The 23,775-nt window shown below is 42.1% G+C and overlaps 1 protein-coding gene across 1 annotated transcript in view; it reads right to left on the bottom strand.

The window, feature by feature from the left end:
- KL (klotho) overlaps positions 1-3,766 on the bottom strand; it is a 48,211-nt gene extending 44,445 nt beyond the window's left edge. The window contains exon 1 of the mRNA XM_071737300.1: positions 2,968-3,766. Within this exon, the coding sequence (XP_071593401.1) occupies positions 2,968-3,717 (750 nt within the window). The 5' untranslated portion in view covers positions 3,718-3,766. The remainder of the gene's footprint in view (positions 1-2,967) is intronic.
- Between the last annotated feature and the right edge of the window lie 20,009 nt (positions 3,767-23,775).

Here is a 23,775-nt window from a genome sequence, read left to right as displayed (position 1 = left end):
CAATAACAAACCAAGGGTGAATTCATAAAATGTTTTTTCTTACAAGTTTTTTTACATTACTTCTTGCTCTTTTTTATAAAAAGCTTCTTATACTCTGTCCTTTCAGCATCTGTTATGACTCACTTGTTGAAGTTCAGACAAATAAAGGTAATTTAAAAACTCAGTACAATAGGATGAAGTCCATTCAAGCTAAATTTAAAGATCTCATTGCCCTGTTTTTTCACCAGTCCTTAACTGAACAATGTGAATTGAATCAAATCCTTATTTGATTTATTCAGATAATAAACAACGCCCTGAGAAAGAGCCCAAAATTCATTAATATCTGTTGAATTTTAAAGAACTTAAAGGAAATTACGTAATCTTGTAATGTAATTAGCATCCAGGAAAATAAAATAGTAAACATCACCTTTCACTAGCTATTAAGCTTTCCACTTAAGAAGATCTTGGTTTAAATAAATGCAGAGAAAACCTTAAAACTGCATATTGTAAAAAAGGAACAAAAAAAGTCAGAAAACATGCATATAAGAGTTAGTCTGCTTATTTACTAAGGACCAATCATTTATTACAACATACAGCATCTTTTTAAAACAACCACGTTCTCCAAGCTGAATTTCTCTGGAAAAAAAAAAAAAAAATACATGAATGCCACAAAGAAGGAAGAAGGATTAGCAAGAAACCTGGGATTAGACTTTTGGGGTAATGAAAGATGTAAGCAGCAAAAGGGGGTTTATTTTTTTTATGTTTTGTGGGGGATGATACAACTGTCTGGGCTATGAGGACTGTATCTCCTGGCAGCACTGTCTGGTGCTGCACACATCCTCAGGGTATGTGATGAAGCAGCACCACTCTCCAGCCTTCTGGTCCAAAACCAGGCTGTGTGTGCTCCTGGGAACTACTGACCAAACTCACCTACAAAATTATCTGTAACCCACAGACACACACTAAAGAACATTACTGAAGTTACAAAATCAGTCACTCAAGAATTAAAGCAAAGAACTTGATTTGCACATGGAAAAGTAATTCAGTTCTGACCATATGTGGTGTAATTTAATGTTTATTACACAAATCCATGCACTTTCTCTATGGATATGGGACTGTGTAGTCAAAGAAGCCACACTCTCTGCTTCATTTCTTGCACAAGTTGAAAGATCTCATAGCAGAAAGATACAGAGAAGGCAAAGGACCATCTCACTGCTAAAACTGTTCACCTGTCTGTCCTGAAGAGCCAGGCTCTGTGTTTGCCTCTACTGAAGATTCCCACCTGGAGGATTCAGGGAAGGAAGCTGTTCTCCATGAACTGCACTTCCCTTATTTTCTCTGTTACACGATTAGAGATTTTGGGGATCTGACATGTGGAAGATAGGAAAGTATAATATAACCAACCAATATTCCAAAGAGGTCACATACCAGGGAAAAGGCTCTAACAGTCAGTGGACACTGTACGTGTTGATTGCATCTGTGTTTCAGTCCCTCATTCTTGAAATGCAGGAAAAAATGATAATACCTTGCAGCCTTACACTTGTAAAAAGAAATGCCCACTAATCATGAAAACCCCAAATGATAGTCACTATGACACAACTAATCCTGAGGTTCTGTCACTAAACCAAGTATTGGTAGACTTTCCTGGCTTATTTAAACTTTTTACATGGCACAGGCAAATCAGTACATCAGTTTCTTGTTTTACAGAATCATAAAATCATAGGATGGTTTGGGTTGGAAGAGGCCTTAAAGATCACCTAGTTCCAACCACCCTAAATGGGCAGGGCACTTTCCACCAGACCAGGTTGCTTAAAGCCTCCTCAAACCTGGCCTTGAACACTTCCAGGGAGAGAAAGAAAGAAAGAAGAAAGAAACTTCCTTCTCTGACATGAACAAAAATATGCTTGAGGGACTCAGACACATATTGTGGTGATGTGGGATATACTCAAATAAGAAGCACAGTCAACTGGACCCCAAGGTACTAAATGAAGTTTAAAGATTTCAGGACCAGGAATTTAATCTGAAAATGTGCCCATATTTTCTCCACCAATATTTTCTCTTGATTCTTTTTGTGACTCTTTGGCATTATTTTGCACTTTTTAGTGCTACAAAGTTTCATAAGGCATGCACTGGATGTTTCCTCAGTGTTCACATCTAATATCTGATACTCATTAGGCTATAACTCCTGCCAGCAAGTGTGCATTGAGCAGATGGACATCAGCAGGGTTCATGAATGTGCATGAAGGTACAAGAGATTATACCATAATGGCCAAACCTTCCAGTTGGGCTGAATCCTTTCTCCTGTCATTGGCAGGAGAAACTCTTGCATAGTTCTCCCTGAGAAGCAATGATGTTTGCTTCCATGAAACATTACAGTTGCACCATATATAGATATACTGCATAAAAAATAATAATAATTTAAAAATACATATAGTAAACTACTTATACCACTTACTAGACTAGCTGGGGAACTAGTATCTTTATTCCCCCAAAGTCGCTCAAAATACCCCATACTCTGTTCAGAAAATCTCTCAGTGTGACATGTTGGGCACCTCTACTATCTCCATTGACTCCCTAAGATTTTTCTGTCAAACGCATGAACTCTCTTCACAGCTGCATGAAGCATTCCCACAGTAACCTTGGGAAGCCAGAGCTGGGCTGGCTGCACCCACCCACCCACCCAGAGTGGCATTCACAAGAGCTGGGGGCAGGACTGAACATTTCTCCAGAATACGGAGAGGGCTTTAAAGAACTCCGCACGTTTCCACGAACTGGAAATTACCGTAGATACAAAGTTTCTGCCTCCCACCTATGATCCCCGGTGCCTTTAGCCCATAACTAGGCTGCCCCTCGGGCAACTCGAGTTGGTTTCCACTCCAGCGGCCAACCAGGGAGCGGGGCTGCCACCGGGGCCGGCTGAAAGCAGCCTCCGCACAACCTCCGCTTCGGCACAACCCACGGGGCCCCCTCCCACCACACACCCTTTACCTGGAGCAGGTGGTGGGCCGCCCGGTAGCCGAGCTTTGGGCCTCCTTGCACGCCGGGAGGCAGCCGCCCCGTGCCGTAGCCGTGCCAGGCCACCACGTAGGGGTTGTCCATGGTCACCCAGTAGCGCACCTGCCCGCCGAAGTGGCGGAAGCAGAGCTCGGCGTAGTCACTGAAAAGCTGGGGCAGGACCGGGCTGGCCCAGCCGCCGAAGGCGTCCTGCAGGCCCTGCGGCAGGTCCCAGTGGTAGAGGGTGACGACGGGCTCGATGCCCAGCTCCCGCAGGCGGTCCAGCAGCCGGCGGTAATGGGCCAGCCCGGCGGGGTTCGGGGGCCCCGTGCCGTTGGGCAGCAGCCGGGCCCAGGACAGCGAGAAGCGGTAGTGGGAGACCCCCAGGCGCCGCAGCCCCTCGGCGTCGCGGAAGAGGTTGTTGTAGCTGTCGCTGGCCACGTCGCCGCCCGCCGGTCCCGGCGAGTGTGAGCCCGGCGGCGTGGCCGGGCGGTGGGTAAAGGTGTCCCAGACGGAGGCTCCTTTGCCGCCCTGGCGCCAGCCGCCCTCCGTCTGGTAAGCGGCGCTGCCCGCTCCCCAGAGGAAGCCGTCGGGGAAAGTGTCGTGAAGGAAGAGCTGGTCCTGCGGGTAGGGCAGCCGGGCGAAGCGGGACCAGGTACCTGCGCCCTGCCCCGGAGCCCCGAGCAGCGGCCGCCCCAGCACCAGCAGCAGCGGCAGCGGCAGCAGCGGCGCGACGGGGGCCATGCTCCCGGCGGGGCTCCGCGACGGCGGCTCCCTCCTCCCAGCCCCCCGCCGCCCCTTTTTATCTCAACCCCCTCCTCCTTTCCACCCCCTCACCTCCGCCCCGGTGGGCACGGCTATTAATAATTACCTCGGATCTGCCGTCTGCATCCTTCCCGCTCGGTTCCCTTGGGGAGAGCTGCCTTCAGGGGCGGGATTCAGGGGCTGAGACGGGACGGGCGGGTAGGAGCAAGGAGGGGGCTACTCAGGGGCGAGGTAGTCCCAGCCTCGCCTCGGGGTCTCCTCTGTAACCCCTGGCCCCTCAGGGCGGAGATCCCTGTCCGCGGGCAGCAGAGGCGGCCTCCGCAGACCTCCGCCGGCTCTTCCCGGCCCCCGCACCTCCCCGTGGTTTCGGTGGTCCCCTCCGAGGCGGGACCCTCTCTTCTGCCCTGCACTCTTTTCCCGAAACGAAGGAGTCCAGGGAGAGACTCGACGGCCGGATCCGTCCCCTCTGAGGAGCTGCGTGGAGCCCCGAGCTGCCGTCCGGGAGCCCGGGGGCCGTCGGAGCTGAGGGGAGGGAGTGGTCCGTGGAGGGAAAAGGTCGAGGAAATAGAAATAAATAAATAAATTTAAAAATAAATACATAGATAAATATAAAAAAAATAAAAATAATTGTTTCCTTTGTGCTGTTTTGGCAAGAGGCATCACATCTGAAACCTCTCATGTAATAGTAATTCAAGAGAAACCCGTGTTCCAAGGACATCACACACTCATCCCCCACACTTCCCCAGTAATTCACGGACAGTCACCTCTTAGTAACAGCACTTTTCTTTTCTGGAGTAGGAGGTCGGTGTATTTGGTTGTTCACTGCATGCAAAACAAGTTCCAATTAGAAATTCCTCACAGATCTTTATGGGGAGGAAACAAACTGAGTGACGTTTGAATGCTGAATTATACGTTGTGGGTGAGATTAGTGGACATCTCACTACAGGTCTCAGGCTGCTGCTTTAGGAGTCTCCTTCAGACAAAAAAGTTCAACAAGGGTAGTGAAGCAAGAACTGGCTCAATACATTGCAAAAACCTGGTATTCAGTTGTGTGGACTCTAACATGAGTTGGGACATCTATGAACAAGACACACCTACCAGACAGGCTGTAAAGGACAGGGAGATGTTCCCAGGAGATGAAGTTGTTTTTTAACTACAGAAAAAAAGGCATTTAGGTAATTGAATTTTGTATTTAGAAAATAAATGTCCTCAAGGGAAAATTACAGGTACTCACCAAAAATGGGTTGATGGATTTATGTGCCAACTGTGAGTTACTGAAGGCTTTCTCTAGCACACACAACCTCACAGGTGCAGGAAGGGCGTTTGCTTTGCCTGTTTCTAGAACATCCAACTTTCTCCTTCTCTGCACCAATTAGGTTTGGTTCCAGGCATGTTTTTGTGGTGCTTTTACAGAAAAGAGCAAAGAGCTGGAGTACAGGATTGCAGTTAGTCTTCCATTAATGGTGATTAATTTATTTCCATGTTAGAGGGATGAAGCTCTGAGCGGCTCAGGGGAACAATGAGACCCCTCCCCTAAGGGTGGAAATCTGTGGGATGGGAGCTGGGGAAGGCAGGCCCAGCACTGGGGATGGTCACTGACTGACAGGAGTCTGCTGTACAGTCTGACAAGCTGCTGAAGTTAGATTACAGTCTAAGGAAATGACAACTTGAGCTGCAGCAACAGAGTTGGTGTTACCATCACCTGGTAGTTACTTGCAGAAGCTGAGATCAGTTGTTAACAGTGCTGCAGCCACTCCTGTGCCCAGGCATGAAGAGCCAGGGCACACTTCAACACTGACCTAATTTCAGTGGAAGTGCAATGCCTTCCCTGGAGCTGGCTGCCTAAGGACTCTGAAAATCAGGATGGAGACACATGACTCAGAAATACTTTAGCTTAAAACAGGGTATTAGTGATGCTGAGTCCTTTGCTTATGTTTAAGGAAAACAAACTTGATTTGGTATCGGGGGATGCAAGTGATTTAAAAATATATTTGATGCATTTTCATTTCATTTTGTAATTTTTAACTAAAGCCTATTTACACTTCAGCAGCACCTATAAATAGCCAGTTAACTGAAACATCTTCATTAGGAGCTCATTTCTTCCAGAGCTTCTCAACAGTCAAAGGGAAAAAAGAGCCTTATGCTGTCATTTTAGCCTAGCTAAAATCTTTGCCAACTTCTGGAGGTGGCTGCCTTCTCCAATAACCATCCAGGAAGCCTACAGTGACTGATCCTGAAGTAAGCAGCCCATGTTTGAGGGATAAGATCTACCTATAAGCTGCTGGCACAAAGCTGTCACTTCACTTGTGTGTCTATCTGATGAAAAAGTTTTGTGGCTTTTTTTTTTCTAGTGTAAATGACAGAAAAAGTGCACGGTGGCCTCTACTTGCTTTTTTTCTTTCTTAAAGAGAAACTTGGTTTTAAGTTTTAGGACAACACAACCACTCACTGCTCTGAGCCAGTAATTTTTTTTCCTAACAGACAGTGTAACAAACTCTGTGCAATATTAACCATGGAGAAAGGTCAGCCAAGCACTTGCAGACATCTGGGTCTCCCTCACTGCTCCTTGAGTTCGGAGCACAGCTCCACAGTGTCTGTGCTGCTGAGCAAGCACACTTCCAACTCTGCCCTGGGTCAGCAAATCAGGATTTACCTTTCAGCCACTTTTACTGAACATCCAATTTTTCATAATATGTATGATGGATACTGTAAGTGTCTGTATAATTTTCATTAGGCTGTGCTGATATTTGCTTTGCTAGCTGTGTGTTCATTAAATGCAATCAAGTTCAAGAACATTCTGGATGAAATTTTCTGTTTCTACCCCAAAGAATCTGAATCTTTGGGACACCTAAATTTAGATTTATCTAACAGCTTTCCCAGAGGTCACATCATGCACTGATTTCAGAGAGAAAACCCCTTCCTCATTTTAAAATCTCCTCAGAAGAGCTTGCAACATTACAGTGGTAGCATCTGCCCCTCACTGTGGCAAAACAAGTGGTCTCAGTGCCTAAAACAGCCATCTTCTGTTTTAGTGCCCCTTCTCTGTTCACAAGTACATTTCCAAACATATACAGGCATAGTGTCAGTTGAAAAAAAAGCTTTCTGTAACAGATTTACACTCTCAGCTTTTCATCTTAAGAAACCAAAGTGCTTGCTACCAGCTGGGGACATGGCTATAAAAAAAAATCACCACCTAAATTAAACTTGAGCATTTTCTCTACTGCTCCCATCACTGCATGACAATGCTGCTTCTTCATTCTTTCTGTTAAATGCAAGCTGCTAAGCTGTCCAATTTTACTTGCACCTGCTGATTGAATAGCTGTTTCCATCAGAAAGCTCTGCAAAACCATTCTAGATTTACCTTCTTCATCCATCCCAGAACATCACAGTTTACCAGGAAAATAAGCTCTTCCTCAATTTTCTCAAAGAAGTTGCATGCCCAATATTCTTGGAAAAATGCAGCCTACCATACCCATTCCTTCTTTCTCTCTTGATCACACCAGTTATAATGCATTCACTGTACATTCAGAATGAGTTTAAAGAGAACTTGTAAGTGACTTTATTGAAAATGGAAGCACAGTGCTGTCAGGTCCACAATATGCCTGCTCATGTAATGAATTATGTAGCATGAGGAATGCTTGGCAAGATGTCAAATCCTCCTCTGTTCCATCCATAAGTACTACATCATTCTCATCTCTACTTTTTAGTAGTTGCAAAGGGTGGTGAAGAACCTGAACTACCTTTTTTTTTTGAATCCTGGGGGCTCTATTCACTTCATGTTTCAAGTGTGGTAAATTACTTTTATCACATAAAGGGCTCTGGGTTCTTCTCCTTTGTTCTATGGTAGGATCTAATGGGAAATGGGAAATTAGAAATCTAAACTACAGTTGTTTTCTCTTTACTGTTTTGTAACTTTGTCTCCGAGAAGTGTGAAAATCTTGAACATCCCCTTGTCAGAAAAGTGTAATTCCAAAATGGTACTTTTTTTGCTAAAAAGGTGACAGAGAGTAATAACGCAAGCCTAGAAATTTGTATTTTATTCACATAAAAGGGCAGGGATGACAATGGCTTCTGTAGCCTAGGAGGGGACATGTGGTCTCTGGGTGCTTCCCTGAGACAAGAATTTGTAGGTGATCCTCCTGTCTTCAAAATTGCCTTCTGAATTGGTGACAGAAAGGATGGACAAAGACAGAAAGGGAAAGAAGTTGTCTCTTTTCTAAGAAGGGAGACAGTGAAAAGGCTGATACAGCCTCACTCTTCCTGTCCTGTGCAGAGGACATGGACTTGGCTGGACAGAAGGGTCCAGTGTTGAGGAAGAAGAGTCAGAAGTACTGGAGAGAGGATAGAAGAGTGCTCCTTGTCAGCTCCAGCCATGCAGCTCATGAGCCACAGGTTTCAACACTGTTTTACAGAATCACAGAATCATCCGGGTTGGAAAGGACCTCTGAGATCATCAAGTCCAACCCTTGACCCACCACCACTGTGGTTCCCAGCCCATGGCACTGAGTGCCACATCCAGTCTCTTTTTAAATATCTCCAGGGACAGAGAATCCACCACCTCCCTAGGCAGCCCATTCCAATGTCTGATCACCCTCTCTGTGAAGAATTTCTTCCTAATATCCAACCTAAACCTCCCCTGGCAGAGCTTAAGTCCATGCCTCACTGATAGTTGCCTGGGAGAAGAGACCATTTCCCCCCTGGCTACAACCTCCTTTCAGGGAGCTGTAGAGAGTGATGAGGTCTCCCCTGAGCCTCCTCTTCTCCAGATTAAACAACCCAGAGAAGAAGGAACCAAAAGCAGGGACCAAAACCTGAGTCCAGTAGTTGAAGAAATAGGTCTGACTGCCCCAAATTTGCCGAGCCTGTGTGAACAAGGGAAGGTCCAGGATAGTTATGGGCCAAACAGGGTGTTTCCTAATGAATTTTGGTACTTTTAAGGTAGAAAATCTTGGAAAACAGAGGGACTGGATCATTCACAGGGGTGAAACAGATTTAGCAATTCAGATGAGATCAAGATAGACTGTACCTCAACCCTAAGAGCTGTATACCTGTGAAAATCTAGTTTTTGGTCTCTCTCAAAATAAGAAGGAGCAGAAAAATAATTTCTACTGTTCTTACTTCTATTTTAATTTCTGTTTGTGATTCACTGTTATAATTTGAAACCCGTTTTATTCAGTCTCCACAGAATGACTGGAAAGCTTGGATCCTGTGGTTCAGTCTAGAGCTGACAGCACTCTAGAGGCACATATGGTGACTTTTCATACACAGTCATCCTATCTCTTCAGTTCAGGCACAGCTGAAGCATTTCCTGTCACTCTTCAAATTCCTACTATTTTAAAAACTCTGGCAAAATGCCACATCTTCTATGAATAGAAAGATCCACAGAGGCTTAAATGAAGAAATAAAAAGCACTACTATTAGAAAATGAAAATGCAGTGCTGAGTTTTATGTACACGAAAGCTGAATTTGTTATGCATTAAATTCAGACAGGGAAGAACATCCTTAAAATTTACTTCTGTCTTCATATCTTTAGATTACTTTTTGTAGGTAAATTGGTAAGAATTACGCCCACTAAAATCAAGCACAGGACAAGTTACTGCTTGCTAAATCCGGATTTCAATCAGCAGCTGAATGACACCTCAGGTCAGATATTTATTTCATGTTGATATCAGCTCCTGCCAATTTTGGTCTCCTTTACTGCCAGGCAAAGACTGGCTCACCAAGAAGTACGATTAGAGTTTTAAGAACTATTGCAATGTGTTAGAGCATTTTAAACTGAACTGAGCTGAAACTTTGTAAATTAATCATTTAAACTACATGGCACTTTGTGGCTGCCTCACTAAATGTACAGGCAACCACAGCTGCAAACACATAAACATATTTCAGGGCTACGGGCTTATAATGCACTTTAATAAACACAACTACTATATATTACAAAAAATTAATTTTGAGTGAATAGCAAAAACTCAGTCTTGTACCGTTTGAGGTGTGTAGTGCTGAAATGAAATTTATGGTCAACTGAAAAGCCATTTAGTCTTTTAGTGCTGTGTCATATTCACATAAATGTACTTGGGAGTTATCCCCAGATAATCTAGCAAGGTTTTACTCTTCTGTTTCCGAGACTGGCTCAAAACTATTGAGAAGACAAGACATGTATTACCAAAGCAGTAACTATGCACAGTGTAGGGTCTACTTCTTCAAATATGGTTGAGGAGTTGAACCAGATTAGGCTGAGATAGAGTATGCTGCAATAGTGCAGTCTTGGAAAGCAGGCATTTCTCATTTACAAAAAAAAAATAAAAAATCTTGAGGATTATTGCACTGCACCTCTGAGGCATGAAAGCTTAGAGGCATGGCCAATAGCTTTGCATTAAGCAACTCTTTACAACTGCTATCTAGAAGAACTGGTGCCTGACTTTAAAAACTGAAAGTCAGATAATTTCCATAGTAAGTTTTGAGTTCTTTTTATAGTGGATTTTTTTTCTATACTTTTCCTGCAATTTTCCTGAATACTGTTTGAAGGAATAGCTTTATGCCTCTCACTGCAGTCACTATCATGTAGGTTCTGGGGAAATGCTGGTCTGGGGGATGTCAGGATCATGTTGGTGGAAGCAGTAGTTGGTTCCTGCAGTGCTTGTCACAAACCCCCCAAATATCAAGAGTTATATAAGCAAGGGGCAGACCTTTGCAAAAATTATCTGGTTTGAAGACTTCTATAATTGATGAAACTGATGAACCTGATGAAACTGAGCTAGGTGGGACCTAGCTGTGGATTAAGTTTCTTAAATATAGTTGTCTACTTATGGGTTTTTCTGTGTAAAATGAGAAACTGATTCAGTAGCTTAAACACGGGCACCTTTTATCATTGTAGACACTCTGGTGTACTCTGTCAGACCTCTGCCTCCCACTTCAGAAGTTACTGCTCTTACATCAACCTGGCACTTCCATGTCAATGTCCTGGGGGCTCCAGAGCATCATAACTAAATTGAGCCCATGACAGTTCAAGGAGATCCAACCAATGTAATATATGCAGCCAGAGGGTGATTCAGCTCAACCTAAGATAAGAACCAAGGAGGGATTCATGTATGTGTAGTTCCATCTCCAGCAGCCCCTGGTTGGGGACATCTGAATGGGATTTGCTGATATTGTGCAGAGGGTCAATTTCAGCTGCCCCTATACAGTTGACATGGCTTTTAGGTGGGTACCTATCCTGTAGATCCTGTCTTTTATCTGTCAGCTTGAGATGACATGGTGACCCTATGGCATGACACAGTGGTGGGCAAATGATAACATCTACTTTCCTGTAGGCAATTGAATGTGGAAAATCTACATCCTCCTGTAAGAGCAGCTGGAAGTCAAACAGGACCCTCTCATACACTTAGGATGGTATCCCATGCCTTTTATAAGGATGTGAATCCTGTCCATAGTGTCTTTTCACAGTCTGCTATGGTCAGACCTCTGTGGGTCTGGCATCATTCAGTTCTTATTGAAGGTACTTAGATGCCTGAACCTCAAAGTGAATCTCACTCTACAAGTACTCTGATAGAAATTTTTATTTTAATACCATTAAAAACTTTTTAATAAATAATACATTTCCTACCATAGTTAATATAAGGTCTTGCTTTACCCACATCTGAAAACACAGGAGGTTTAATTTTTTGAGAAATAAGGAGCCCTTTTCTTCTTTAGGATGAAGTTAGAGCCAGGATAGTATTTATTCACCATCAAATTGGTAGTGCTGCTTCCTGAGCAGAAGACAGACTGTTACGTGTTTCAGGCTTATTGCCCTCTTTAAGTGATGGATGCACAACCTCTTCTTTAAACCAAAACAGCAGGGGGAAATCATGAAGCTGTATGTGCTACCACTAACTTCAGTTCTGGGAGATTGTTTATGAAACCATTTTGATTTTTCCCAAGGTCATTGACTAGAGTTCCAGCAGCTAATCTGGTTCACCCCACCTTGCTGTATCTTCTGCAAATCAAAGAAGGTTGAACAATAGAAGGAGGAGTTATGCAGCAATTATAGTGTCACACTGATGAAGCGACACATGTTGGCACATTAATGTTTTAGTTTTAGTCATCCGGCAAATAACTCTGGAAAATATAAATATCTGTGGAATTCTAAGAAAAAAAAAGTGTCTGGTATTTCTGCTCAATGGCTATGAGGAAGGTCAGAAACTGTGGCTGAAGGAGATATTGATTAAGCTTTGATAGATGTATATTTGAGCTATATGTAAGAAAATTAAACAGACTAATTCTCTGAAATTGTCAGGCCTATAGGAAGGCTATCTACTGTTTGGCAGAATCATAGGACCATAGAATCATTGAATCTTAGAATGGTTTGTGTTGAAAGGGACCTTGAAGTTCATCTAAGTCAATGGGTAGAGACACCTCCCACTAGACCAGGTTGCTCAAAGCTTCATCCAACCTGGACTTCAGCACTTCCAGGGCTGAGGCGTCCACAACCTCCCTGGGCAACCTGTTCTATTATCTCAGCACCCTCACAGTAAAGAATTTCTTCCTAATGTCTGACCTAAATCTATCCTCTTCCAGTTTAAATCCATTATCCCTTGTCCTATTACTACATGTCTTTGTGAAAGGTCCCATCCCAGCTTCCATTTAGGTACTTTCCTCAGGCACTAGAAGGTGACAATAAGGTCTTCCCAGAGCCTTCTCTTCCCCAGGCTGAACAACTCCAACTCTCTCAGCCTGTCCTCATAGGAGAGGTGGTGCAGCCCTCTTGACCATCTTTTTGATGCTCCTCTGGACTCACTCCAGTAGTTCCATGTCCTTCCTGCGTTGGGAGCTCCAGAACTGGACTTAATAGTTCAGGTGGGTTCTCACAAGAATGAAATAAAGGGGAACAATCGCCTCCCTTAAACTGCTATGAGAAGCACCTAAAGTAAATCTTTTCCGAGCCTAAATCTTTGATTTACCATGTTTTTTCACATGTGCCCAGAACATAACCCATGCAAAAATTCAGCTTGAAAAAATACATTGTAGGCCACGTAATTACACTCAAATGCACTCATTGTGGGAAGAATGAATCCCCTCCCCAGCAGAGTGTTTGTATTCTTCATCTAAACTGATTTTTCTCTTTAATTGCAGAAAGCTTCCTTTGTAGCAAAAGAATCTTTCATATACACACAGTAAGGCAGTCCCACCCACAGAGAGGAAAAGCAGACCCCTGGCATTATGCAACATGTTTCATAGGAGACAGCAGTGAATGAGTTTTAGATCTATTGATATTTTTAAAATGTACCACAGTCAGGCATCATCAAGCAATTCCTTTCTTTTTTCCATCCTTTTGGATGAAAAAAGGACTCTTGGCAGGGAGAGTAGAGGAGAAACGATATTTACCAGACCAATTTCTCTGTTAGGTACCAAGGGCTGCTACTGAGTGAGTTACACTACACGTTTTGGATCATTCTGTCAGAAAGGTTCATTTGGGCAACTGATGGTCACAAAGGCTGATATGTCATTTTTCTCCCTGAATTGTGTAACTGAGTTACAGATACCAAGAAAATGAAATTTTGTAATTTTTTTTATTAACTTAGCATTTAAATTCCTGTAGGCCTGACTTTCAGCTGACAGGAGATTCAATGAAAGGAAGGCATCTGTATCCATCTCCCTTTATTACTCCTATCCAGTTCAAATCAGTTTTTAACTTAAAAAATTGGAAATTTTGAGGATGATCATCTACTGATACATCTACTTATTTTTCATGCCTTTCTTATTATTGCTTCCTGAGTCTCCTTACTGTGTGCACTGGCTTTTCTGGATGTCCCCTTACAGTGAGTGTGTTGTAAAGACAGAGTATCATTGCCTGCAGTGTGCAAGACTTGCCTTAGCATGTTTGCTATTATTTTTTTTTTCGGCAGGACAGCAGCTGTTTCCAGAGGATCACAAAACAGTGGCAGAAAATAATTCTCAAAGTGTGGCAGGTACCTCTGAAAAAAGCTCAGCAAAATTTCATGCCACAGGGAAATGGTGCTTCCCAAGGCTAAGGGCATCCTCCAGACCCAGTTCACAGCTGTCAGTGTAGTCAGCCCAGTCAGATCCTAAGGTCAGTGAATCGAGTCTCCAGGGGCTGGAGCACTGCATTTCTCTCTTTAAAATGCTGACAGGCTTGACTTGTTGGAAAAGGCTCCTCCTGGTTTATTGTCTTCAAGCCATGCCCCTTGCACACACATGACCCAACCAGTGAGGCGTTTCGCGTTTGCCTGTAACAAGGTGTTGACACAACCCTCTGTAGCCTCCCTGGGGCTATCACAAAGTGTTTTCATTTCTAACTCCTCTTTTACAGTGATCGGAAAAGATCAGGTATCTCATTTAACACCTATCATTGCTCAGCTGCATCCTGCCTTGCTCCCCTTCCTCACCTAAGTCCCAGGCTTAACACAATCCTTTCTTTTACCCATCTTATGAAGAGCATCACACCCCACAGCAGCATCTCTCACATGCTTTTATATTCTTGCTTTAGCTTATGTTGAAGATTTACATTTTGTTCTCAATTCACTTCCCAGGCTTCCTTTGGCCAGTGTTTGATCAGACCCATAGATAAGCAGCACCGAATGGTGCTGCAGAGTGACACCTTTAAACAGCAAATGTCAGCTAAATACCTATGGGCAGGTTCTTATAGAAAAGGTACCAAAGCTCTTCACTGTGTCTTTTATCACCTTCATCTGCATCATAATAAATCTGTGCAAAAAAAAAAAAAAAACGAAGCCTTTTAGTAAAGCCTGTTTAACACACTATGGGACAACAATATTGATAAAAGCTCTAGTATGGTATCCTCCTGGTTTTGGCTGGGGCAGAGTTAATTTTCTTCATATAGCTAATATGGGGCTATGTTTTGGATTTATGCTGAATTTAGTGTTGATAATGCAGAGATGGTTTTGTGACTGCTAATATAATATACATAGTCTAAAGGAACAGTGTAGAAACCCCCATGATTACCACATCTCAGACAAGTTTACAAACATTGTTAAACCTCTCACTTCTCAGAACGTTTCATGAACATCAACAAGATAGTGAAGAAATGCAATGTGTACACACATGGGTGACATATTTCTAAACACTGATGATAAAACTGGTGCTAAGTGGTGATAATTTGAGAGTGCCATCATAGAGCAGAGCAGTGCTTTTTTTATTATTCCATGGTTAGATCTGCAAAACTTAGCTTCAAATTCTCTCACACAAGAGAGAATTTGGTTTTAAATCCCAAAAACTTAACAATAATTTGGGGTTTAGCATCCTGTCTCTCACGATTATTAATGGTTTAATTTATTCTTTAAAAACCCTAATTTATGACCATCTTGACCTAGATCTTTACCTAGAGTCAAAGTTTTTCTTTGTGCTATGTGGGAAGAAGGGACAGTAAAGGCATCATCAACGTGGATGCGAAGCTTTGAAAAGGGATTAGAGGCACTACAATAATACAAGTTGTTGAGGTGGTTATCAGAACCTTCCAACAGGTTTGTCTCCAGAGCTCCAGACCCTGATGATGCTACAGAAAGGACCTCATTAAATATCCGAGTTCAGAAAATTACTTTAAAAACAAATTCAGCTGGATGGGGCACAACTTTAGATAAATGACTGGTGAAAGTTTTTGTAAATTAGCCTTTCTTGCTTGTAAAGATAAATTAAACCCCAAGATATTATTAGGGTGATTTTATCTCAGTATGTGTGTCATCCAAATGGCATTTTATAGGTTAGGTTGGGAATTTTCCAACAGAAAGCATTTTTTGTCAGAAAATAGAGCTTTATCAAAACCACAGTATTTTACAGGTATGTACATACCAGCTTTGATACAGATGGATTTTTCATATCAAGAAGAGCTGGAGAAGTTGAAGTCACAACAGCCTTCTGGCTTGGCTCACTTATGGGGATGTGGGAAGCCAAGACCTGAGATTTCTGGATGTGCCTGACTGCTTGAAGACTTGAAGATCTGTTTTCTACCTGCAAGAAAAGTACTGATTCCACCCAGCTATGCTGGGATGAGCTGGTTTTCATCTGTAAGTAAGAGAGAGAGAAAATAAGACTTGCTCTGCATCCCATTGGTCATAACTCACAGATGCAGTGCAGTTGCCAGAGACATCCAGTGTGATAAGAGCAGTGACAAATGTGAGAGGAAACCAAAGTTCATGTCTCTGGTGGGAGTACAGCAGAGCAGATTCAAACACTGATCTGCCTTCTTCCATTTGATAGCTGATTGTGTCTTGTGACTGCAAGTAGCCACAGGATGGGTGGGAAAAACATGTGGCAGCAGGAGAAGTATTTCATATTTCAAAGGATCATGAAAGTCCAGACACATTCTGGAGAAATACCATATCAAACTGTAAAAATAGGAGGCTTTTGTCTTTACCTATTTTATCTCTTGACAGGAGTTCAGCCATTTCAGATTTTCTCCAGGTATTCCAAATTGTTAAATAAACATCCCGTTGCAATAAAAAACATGCTGCAGAAAGACAATAAACATGACTTGCTTAACAACTGTGGTATTTCTTATGAACAGGCACAAGAGCAGGCAGCACAACCTAAGTATCAATGTATCATACTCAAAGGGTAGAGCAAGCTGTAAGCCACACTCTTTGATTTTTCATATATCCATTTGCAATGTAACCTCCTCCCCTTGAAAAATGCATACAGCCAGTCAGCAATTAAAAACGAAATTTGTCAGGGAAAGTTTACTTTAAAAATGAAGCTTTTTACTTTAAAAATGTGGTGGAGAAGGGTCTTCCATGCTTGCATTTAGTGCTGCAAAAATACCTTTTTAATAGTACTTCCATACAAGAACAGTTGCTAAGTTTCTGCTTTGTTCCTCATTAGATCCCCTCGTGTCAGATGTGATTTTTGTACATTGGAACACCTGATCTTCACATTAATGTCTTTAAACTTATTGCTTCATATTAGCTGAAAGCCCATTCGTCCCCCATTCTTCCTGCAATATTTAAAATTGGTTTTCTTCTTGGTTTCTGCCTGATTAAGGTAGAAGGTCCAGGGTTCACTATGAAGCAAAGCAAGAATACTTTCCAAATATTTCCTGTCCAGCTGTCATTTTTATACACATGAATGGTCTTTTCAGACATACTGTATTTTTTTGTATGAGATACTGTCGTAGATAAAGCTGTTAATATTTTTTTTTCCTCATGGCATTTTAGATTAAAATTCCAATTACAAATGTCTTTAAGTATATTAAAAGTTGTTATTTTAGAGTCAGTTGCTTACCATGCCTGATAGGTTACTTTGAAAACACTGTTTGCTGTCTTTCAAGATACAATATACAGGTCTTCCACAATCATGCAACATGTTTTTAGTATTCATTAATCATTACCAAGCATCTTGCAACTTTTTTTTTTTTTCTAAACCTCTTAGACTGAGTGTAGAGAATGATGTTTTTCTATTCTTTAATGTCTCTTCTCATCAAGCAGACAGCAAGTTTTTTATGTTTTTTTAACTGGTGCATCTTCTTTCTGACTTCTGAATTGTGACTGATGAACACACCCCTCCCCCTAGCTACTGCACAGATTATGGATTCTTTCATTCTCATTTTTATATACTTAAAGGAATGAGTTAAACTGTATACAAGTCTTGTCCTGAGCCTTGTTCCAGGCATGTACTTCATCCCGGTGTCTTCATCACTAATTTACCCTCAACAAATAATTACAAGAGTGCCAGGAGACCACATTAGGTGATGCCAGCTGTTTTTTAGCTACAGAGGCTGAAGCACAGGGAGCTGGATTTGCTTTTTAAAACCACTTGTGCTGTGCCTTATCTTCTGTTTGACAGCTTCCTAAGTGACCAGCTCCTTCCAATTGGGATTTCACCTCCAGTGTCATTTCTAGATGGGGTGAAGTGGAACCACACCTCGAGCTCAGCTCAGCCTCTGGTCCTGTAGTGGGGTCCTGTAATGTCCTGCTGAGTGTAGTGGTGTTGGAGGGAGATTTTCTCCAGCACAGGAACACTGAGGAGAGGATGCATCTGCCAGAGGGATGTGGCCAGCAGCAGCTTTCTCTGACACATTTCTGGTCCTCTGCTGGACAATGCCTGCAACAGTACTGCAAGCATCTCTGAACCATTTTGATCAGCTGAATGTGGGATATCATATTCACTTCCATCTGGTGATTAATCACTGCTGATTAAAGTCCCTATTTTCAAAAGAAAATAAGATTTCCTTTGCTTAGAGTGCTATGTATGCTGCTCTGTGCTCTATATTCTGAGAACTCCAAAGCAATATTTCACTGAACGGGAAGAGCTGGGCTTAAAAATTATCTCATTTGCATGAATAGTGCACCCTACTTGTAAAAATATATTTGACTTCCTTCTTTCCTTTGCTAATATGTTTTATTTGCATGATATTAGAAATGATGGCTCAAAAAAAGATGGGGTTTTTTGCACTGCAGTCTTCAGTGTGGACATCCTGGGAAATATATTCCTGAAATTTCTCTTTCATCTTTCAAAAATTGTTGGTTTGTTGTTTTTTTGTGGGTTGGTTCGTTGTTATTTTTTATGTCAGCATGTCTGGAAGAGTCATGTAACTACCACTGAATGGCACAGTCGGGGAAACTATATTCTCCAGAGGCAATAAAAGTTACTGTATTTTATTTCCTATTTTCTGCAGAGGAAATTACTTTTAAAAGCCTCCTACGATTTTTCAAGAAATAAAAAAAAAAGAAGATAAATTAGTTTCTGCAAATTGAACACTATTTCCACTCTTTCCAAATTCCTCTAAAACATAGTTTAGAAGATATTTTACCTGTACTGTTGATTAGTCTCTTGCCTCTGATAATTATATGGACTGTATGAAAGGTAAAAGATTGTTTAGCTTGGATTCATGGTAACTCTTCAAAGTGTAGACTCTGTCTGTTTAGTACATATCACCTTTATGAGAATCCATAAAACTTTTCTCTTACATTTCATAAACTGTAGAGATAAAGTCACCTTCTAATACAAAACAGGTATATCCTTTGAAAAGAGCTGTTTGAAAACCCTGTAAAAGAAAGGTCTCCCCCCACCTCTCCATGCCATGCATTTATTATTCTTGTGAGGGGTAGATTTTCAAGGTATTGCTCTCCATCTGTATTTGAAGAATTAATCAGCAGCTTTAGATGGATTCCATTTTCTTTGGATCATCACACAGAAAGTGTTTAAGGCCAGCTGTCAAATTCACTTTTCTTTCACTCAGGCTAGATAAAGAGAGCTTGAGATTTTCTTGCTGGCCTTGCAGAAGAGTGAATCAACATATGAAAAAACTGAGGTTTTTCAAGAATTAGACTGTTTTCTCCATGCTATGAAATGCATGTGAGATTTGGAGAGTTGCTGAACTTTTATCTTGCCAATCTGTTGTTGTATGAGTTCTCATCAAGCTATTAAAATTCATGCTCCAGGAGAAAGTGTCTTGGTATTAGCAGTGTCCATTTTCACAGCACTACTGATGTACTAGAAAAGACAATATGTGTCATGCAATTTATTTTCAATCTGACATGTTATTTTTCTTATTTATAAGAAAAAATGAGGACACGTGGCAGGAATGTGCAACCATTTTGATGTTTTCCACATCTCCTTTTTACCTTCTGGCCAGTACAGAGGTGTTGACACTGTTCCTGTTCATCAGCAATTCAAGTCTCTGGCTGTTGTTTCTCAGTTCTCAGAATCATGTCATGTAATTTAGATTGGATATTAGGAAAAATTTATTCACTGAAAGGGCTGTCAAGCATTGGAACAGGCTGCTCATCCTTGGAGGTATTTAAAAGATGTTTAGGTGTGGTGCTTAGGGACATGGTTTAGTGGTGGATTGGCAGTGCTAGGCTAATGGTTGGACTTGATGTCCTTAAAGGTCTTTTCCAACCAAAGCAATTCTCTGATTCTATTATTCCCTGTGCCAAGTCAGACAAAGTATGAGGTAGAGCTGGAAAGGCTCTTGAAGAGATTTGTGCTGATTTAAATCCATCTCTTGTTGAAAGGTTATACAAGCTCAATTCCTAACATCAGTTCATCTAACCTATTTTTAAAAACATCCAGTAATAGAGACTTGGAAACCTCCTGGACAACACTATTTACCAGTGCTCACTATCCTTATCATTAGGACATGCATTGAAGACCTTTGATTCAGCTTAATTCCATTAATTTTCTATTAGCCTTTTTTTTTTTATTATCCTGTCTGTTTTCTTCTCTTGTTTAAAAAAAAAATAAAAAACCCTTGGATATTTTTTTTTTAGTACAGTGTCAGGAACTGCTTTCTACCAGCTAAACTCTAAGTGCCAAGTGGAGCAGGGGGACTATTTTAACTGGCCTATATTTAAGGCTCCTATTTATATGTCTCTGTATGATGTTTGCCTTTTTTGCATGGTGCTGATTCATGTTCTTCATCTCATCCTCTGGGATTCTCAGATCACTTTCTGCAGAGCTGCTGCCAAATCAGTCATCTCCCTTCCTGCATTTGCTCCCAGTCAGATGTCCCTGCCTATGCTGAACTGAACTGGCAGAGATGGGAAAGGTCAGATGGTTTTCACACATTTGTCAGCATCTGTCTGAAGCCTGGGACAGTTCACTGCTATCCTTGCAGTCCCTCCAAGCTTGATATCATCTGCAAAGTGAAAAATGTGGTATCTGCTCAATTATCCCATTGATTGGAGCGTGGGTTGCTGGGCAGACCTTCTGCAGAGCAGCAGTCAATACCTCCTCCTCCTCCTTTGGCAGGGAGCAACTGATAATGACTTTGTGAATAATTTTTTCCAGACACTTTGCACTCACTTCACAGACATTTCATCTAGACCATGTTTTGCCTCTTTGCTTGAAGGAACATAAAGCTGAATCAAACACTCACTCAGCACAAGACACATGACAGTCACTGCTGCTCCTCTGGCTATAGGGGTTGTTGCACTACCTCCAAATGTGACTTGGATTCTCTTTTTTTCCACTTTTGAACAGCCAGCAGACCACCAGGCTGAGAAAGGCAAATGAAGGTAAATAGGGAGAATCTTTGTTTTGATCAATGTATTCTCCCTAACATCTAAGTAAAGAATTATTTGTTTAAGAATCCTGGCCAAAAACTATGCTGATTATCTACTACTCTTATTCAAAGTTAAGCTGTCATTCCAGCTTGCTTCCTATAGAGAAACTGGGGAAACACTGTGCATAAATCCCTGGGTTCTGACACTTAACAACAGGCTGAGCTTGTGGGCTGTACTTCACAGGAAAAAAATAGCAACCTGAATAACTGTGCCCAGCCAACAGGTAATAGCTGCTGCAGGTGATAATAACAGGTCATGTTACAGCACCATGAGACCTGGGATTGCCTAAGGAGACAAAACTTCAGTGGGCTGAGCTTCAGCAGTGTCCAGAAATATTCCCAGCTGGTAGGAGCTCTCTGCTGTATTGGGCATTGTCACAACTGACCCTGGAATATGCAGCCTTGGACTGGTGTGTGCAGTTCAAGAAGGAAGCTGCAAATGCAAAAAGTTTGAGAAAATTAAAATGCATGAGAAGGCAAGAAAATTGAGTAGAAAACTCAAGAATCTCAGACTACATAGCTGAAAGAAAAGAGTGGTTATAAGCTGGTTGTGTCATAGTCTAAGTATCTGCACACAGAACAGCAATGCAGCAAAGGAAATCTTGCAGCAAAAAGGTTTATTGGCACTGGAACCTGAATCTAGGCAAGTCCACCTGATAAATAAGAGAATATTTTCCTATTGAAAACCTTTTTGTGCTGGGTTCTCCATCACTGGCAATGAAGAATTCTAGGCTAGTTTGGTTTTCTACAAGTTGAGCTGTAGTTCAAAAGTCCCACACTCCTGAGATAAAATTACCAGGACCATATCTTTGGCCCTGTATCACATGGGTCACATCCTGACTTTAATTCTGTTCATGCACAAACAAATCTGTTGTCATTCCCATGTCTCAGTGTGTACAGTAATTGTTGTAGAGATTTTCTCTACCATTTAAAATAATAGATTGAATATGAGAGCACCTTTATAGGAAGGATCCTGGCAACCCTGCCAAGCTATTGTCCCTCTTGAATTCCATAATTTCAGCACTGACAGGATAGATTAAGTCCCCTAACTCCCAGGGGCAAAGGCAGTATGGAGCTGAACAGCCATATAGCTACTACCACAACACAAGACCTGGAGGCAGCTGATACCAGGGGGAATTGTGAGCCCCTTGGCATCCTGGAGCACTTGGAAACCTGTGTGTGCAGAGCTGTGAAAGCAGTACTGAGTTGGGTGTCCTGGGCTTGGTATTTTGCAGAGGAGGAAAGGCTTGGAGGATGTAATAGTAGAGCTGGAGTGAGTTGTTCTCAAAGGAGAATTGAGAGAAGGAAGAATCAGAGTAACCTCTGAGGTGAGTAGCATGTAGTAACACCAAATACAGACCTGCTAAAGGAAGGACATAGAAATGGTCAGAGGGCCTGAATACCTCCCTCTGAAATAAAACTGAGAGGTTTGGGGTTGTTCAGTCTGGAGTGCTGAAGGCACTGGCAGGAATTTACTGAAGCCTTTCAATATTTAAAGGAGACACAAGAAAGATGGAGAAGAACATCTCGTAAGGGTCAGTAGTGACAGGACAGGGGGTAAGTTTTCAACTGAAAGAGGGAAGATCTATATAAGATACAAAGAAGACATTTTTTTAACATGAGGGTGGTGGCACACTGGAACAGTTTGCTCAGGGTATTTGTGGCTGCCCTCTCCCTGAAAGTGCTCAAGGCCAGGTTGGATGGGGCTTTGGGCAACCTGGTCTAGTGGAAAATGTCCCTGCCTGGGAGTTGGATGCAATGATGATCCTATGTAAGTCACAGTGGGGTTCTGAGGAGCTGATGTCTGATAACAGCACACCATTCACAGAAGCTCATTTTGGCTGTCTCTAATATTGTAACATCTTCCACTACTGTAACACCTTCCACACATGACTTCAATTTTTTGCTATGCACCATCACTCCAAGTCAAAGTACATAGGAAGTGTGTAATTGAAAAGAGGATCTCTGGGTATCTTAAGAGGGCTTTGTTAATAGAGACACTGGAAAGTGGTGTGGTTCCACTTTGAAAAAACTGTTCCACTTTGAAAAAACAGATTTCCATTTGCCAAAGCAATAAGTAGACACAATCACCTTTCCCTGTGACCCAGTAAATATGATACATACCTAAAAGGAAGTTCTCTGTGAGTTCCCAATCTTGCTTCAACAGCAATGAGTGCCTGTTATATCATATGAGGCACCTCTTTCAAGATGAGAGCAGCCTACCTGGGATATGCAATATCATTGTGTTGGAGCTGCTCCTCTGGGAGTGGAAGAACCAGGGAGATGCTTTCAATGCTGGAGGCCTTTGAAGGTGAGGAGGTTTTTTTTTTTCTCATTAGACTCAGTCACTGGAGCATTACAAAGCCTCTCATCTCCTTCACTGATGTGAATTCATGGCCTCATTCCTTAGTGTTTGTTACACACAACCTATTCTGTTCAGCAAAAACAGAAGAAAAGGTGGGATTTTTTTCTGTTTGATATAACTGAGTGATTTTGTATTTTTTGTTCCTGAACCAGAAAACTCTTTGTTTTATGCAGTTCTGCCATTACACCTCTCAAAGTTGCACACAGCTGAGAGGTTCTAGAGAGGTTTGTGCTGAAACAGATTTTCTACCCCAGTGCCACAAAGCAGGCCCCATATTGAGAAGTCCTAATGGTCTGGAACCATCTCTACATTCTTTATATTACATGACTGGGATCCAAGTCCTCATTTACTCCCACAGAACCACACAAAAATGCTCATCAGATGAAATGCCTACAGAAAGTTGGCTTCTGTCACTTTCTGATTACCTCATCCTTTCATCACTCCTCTTGTCCTCTCCCCCTTTTTCATTTTTGCAGCTTTGCACAGTACTACATAGGGGCTGGGATGCATTTTAATCTGTAAGTAAGTGCATGAACAGAATGCTTGGGAAGAGGTGTACCTCCCACCTTCTCTCAGGAAGCAAATAGCTCACTGCTGTCCTCCAGTCCATAAGTTATTCTCCATCTCCACGTATCAAAGCTAAAATTGAGGTGACAGA

Source organism: Heliangelus exortis, chromosome 1, assembly GCF_036169615.1.
Source record: "Heliangelus exortis chromosome 1, bHelExo1.hap1, whole genome shotgun sequence".
In the NCBI taxonomy this organism is placed as follows: domain Eukaryota; kingdom Metazoa; phylum Chordata; class Aves; order Apodiformes; family Trochilidae; genus Heliangelus; species Heliangelus exortis.
Note: the sequence above shows the minus strand (reverse complement) of the source record. Positions and strands in the feature narration are given on the sequence as shown.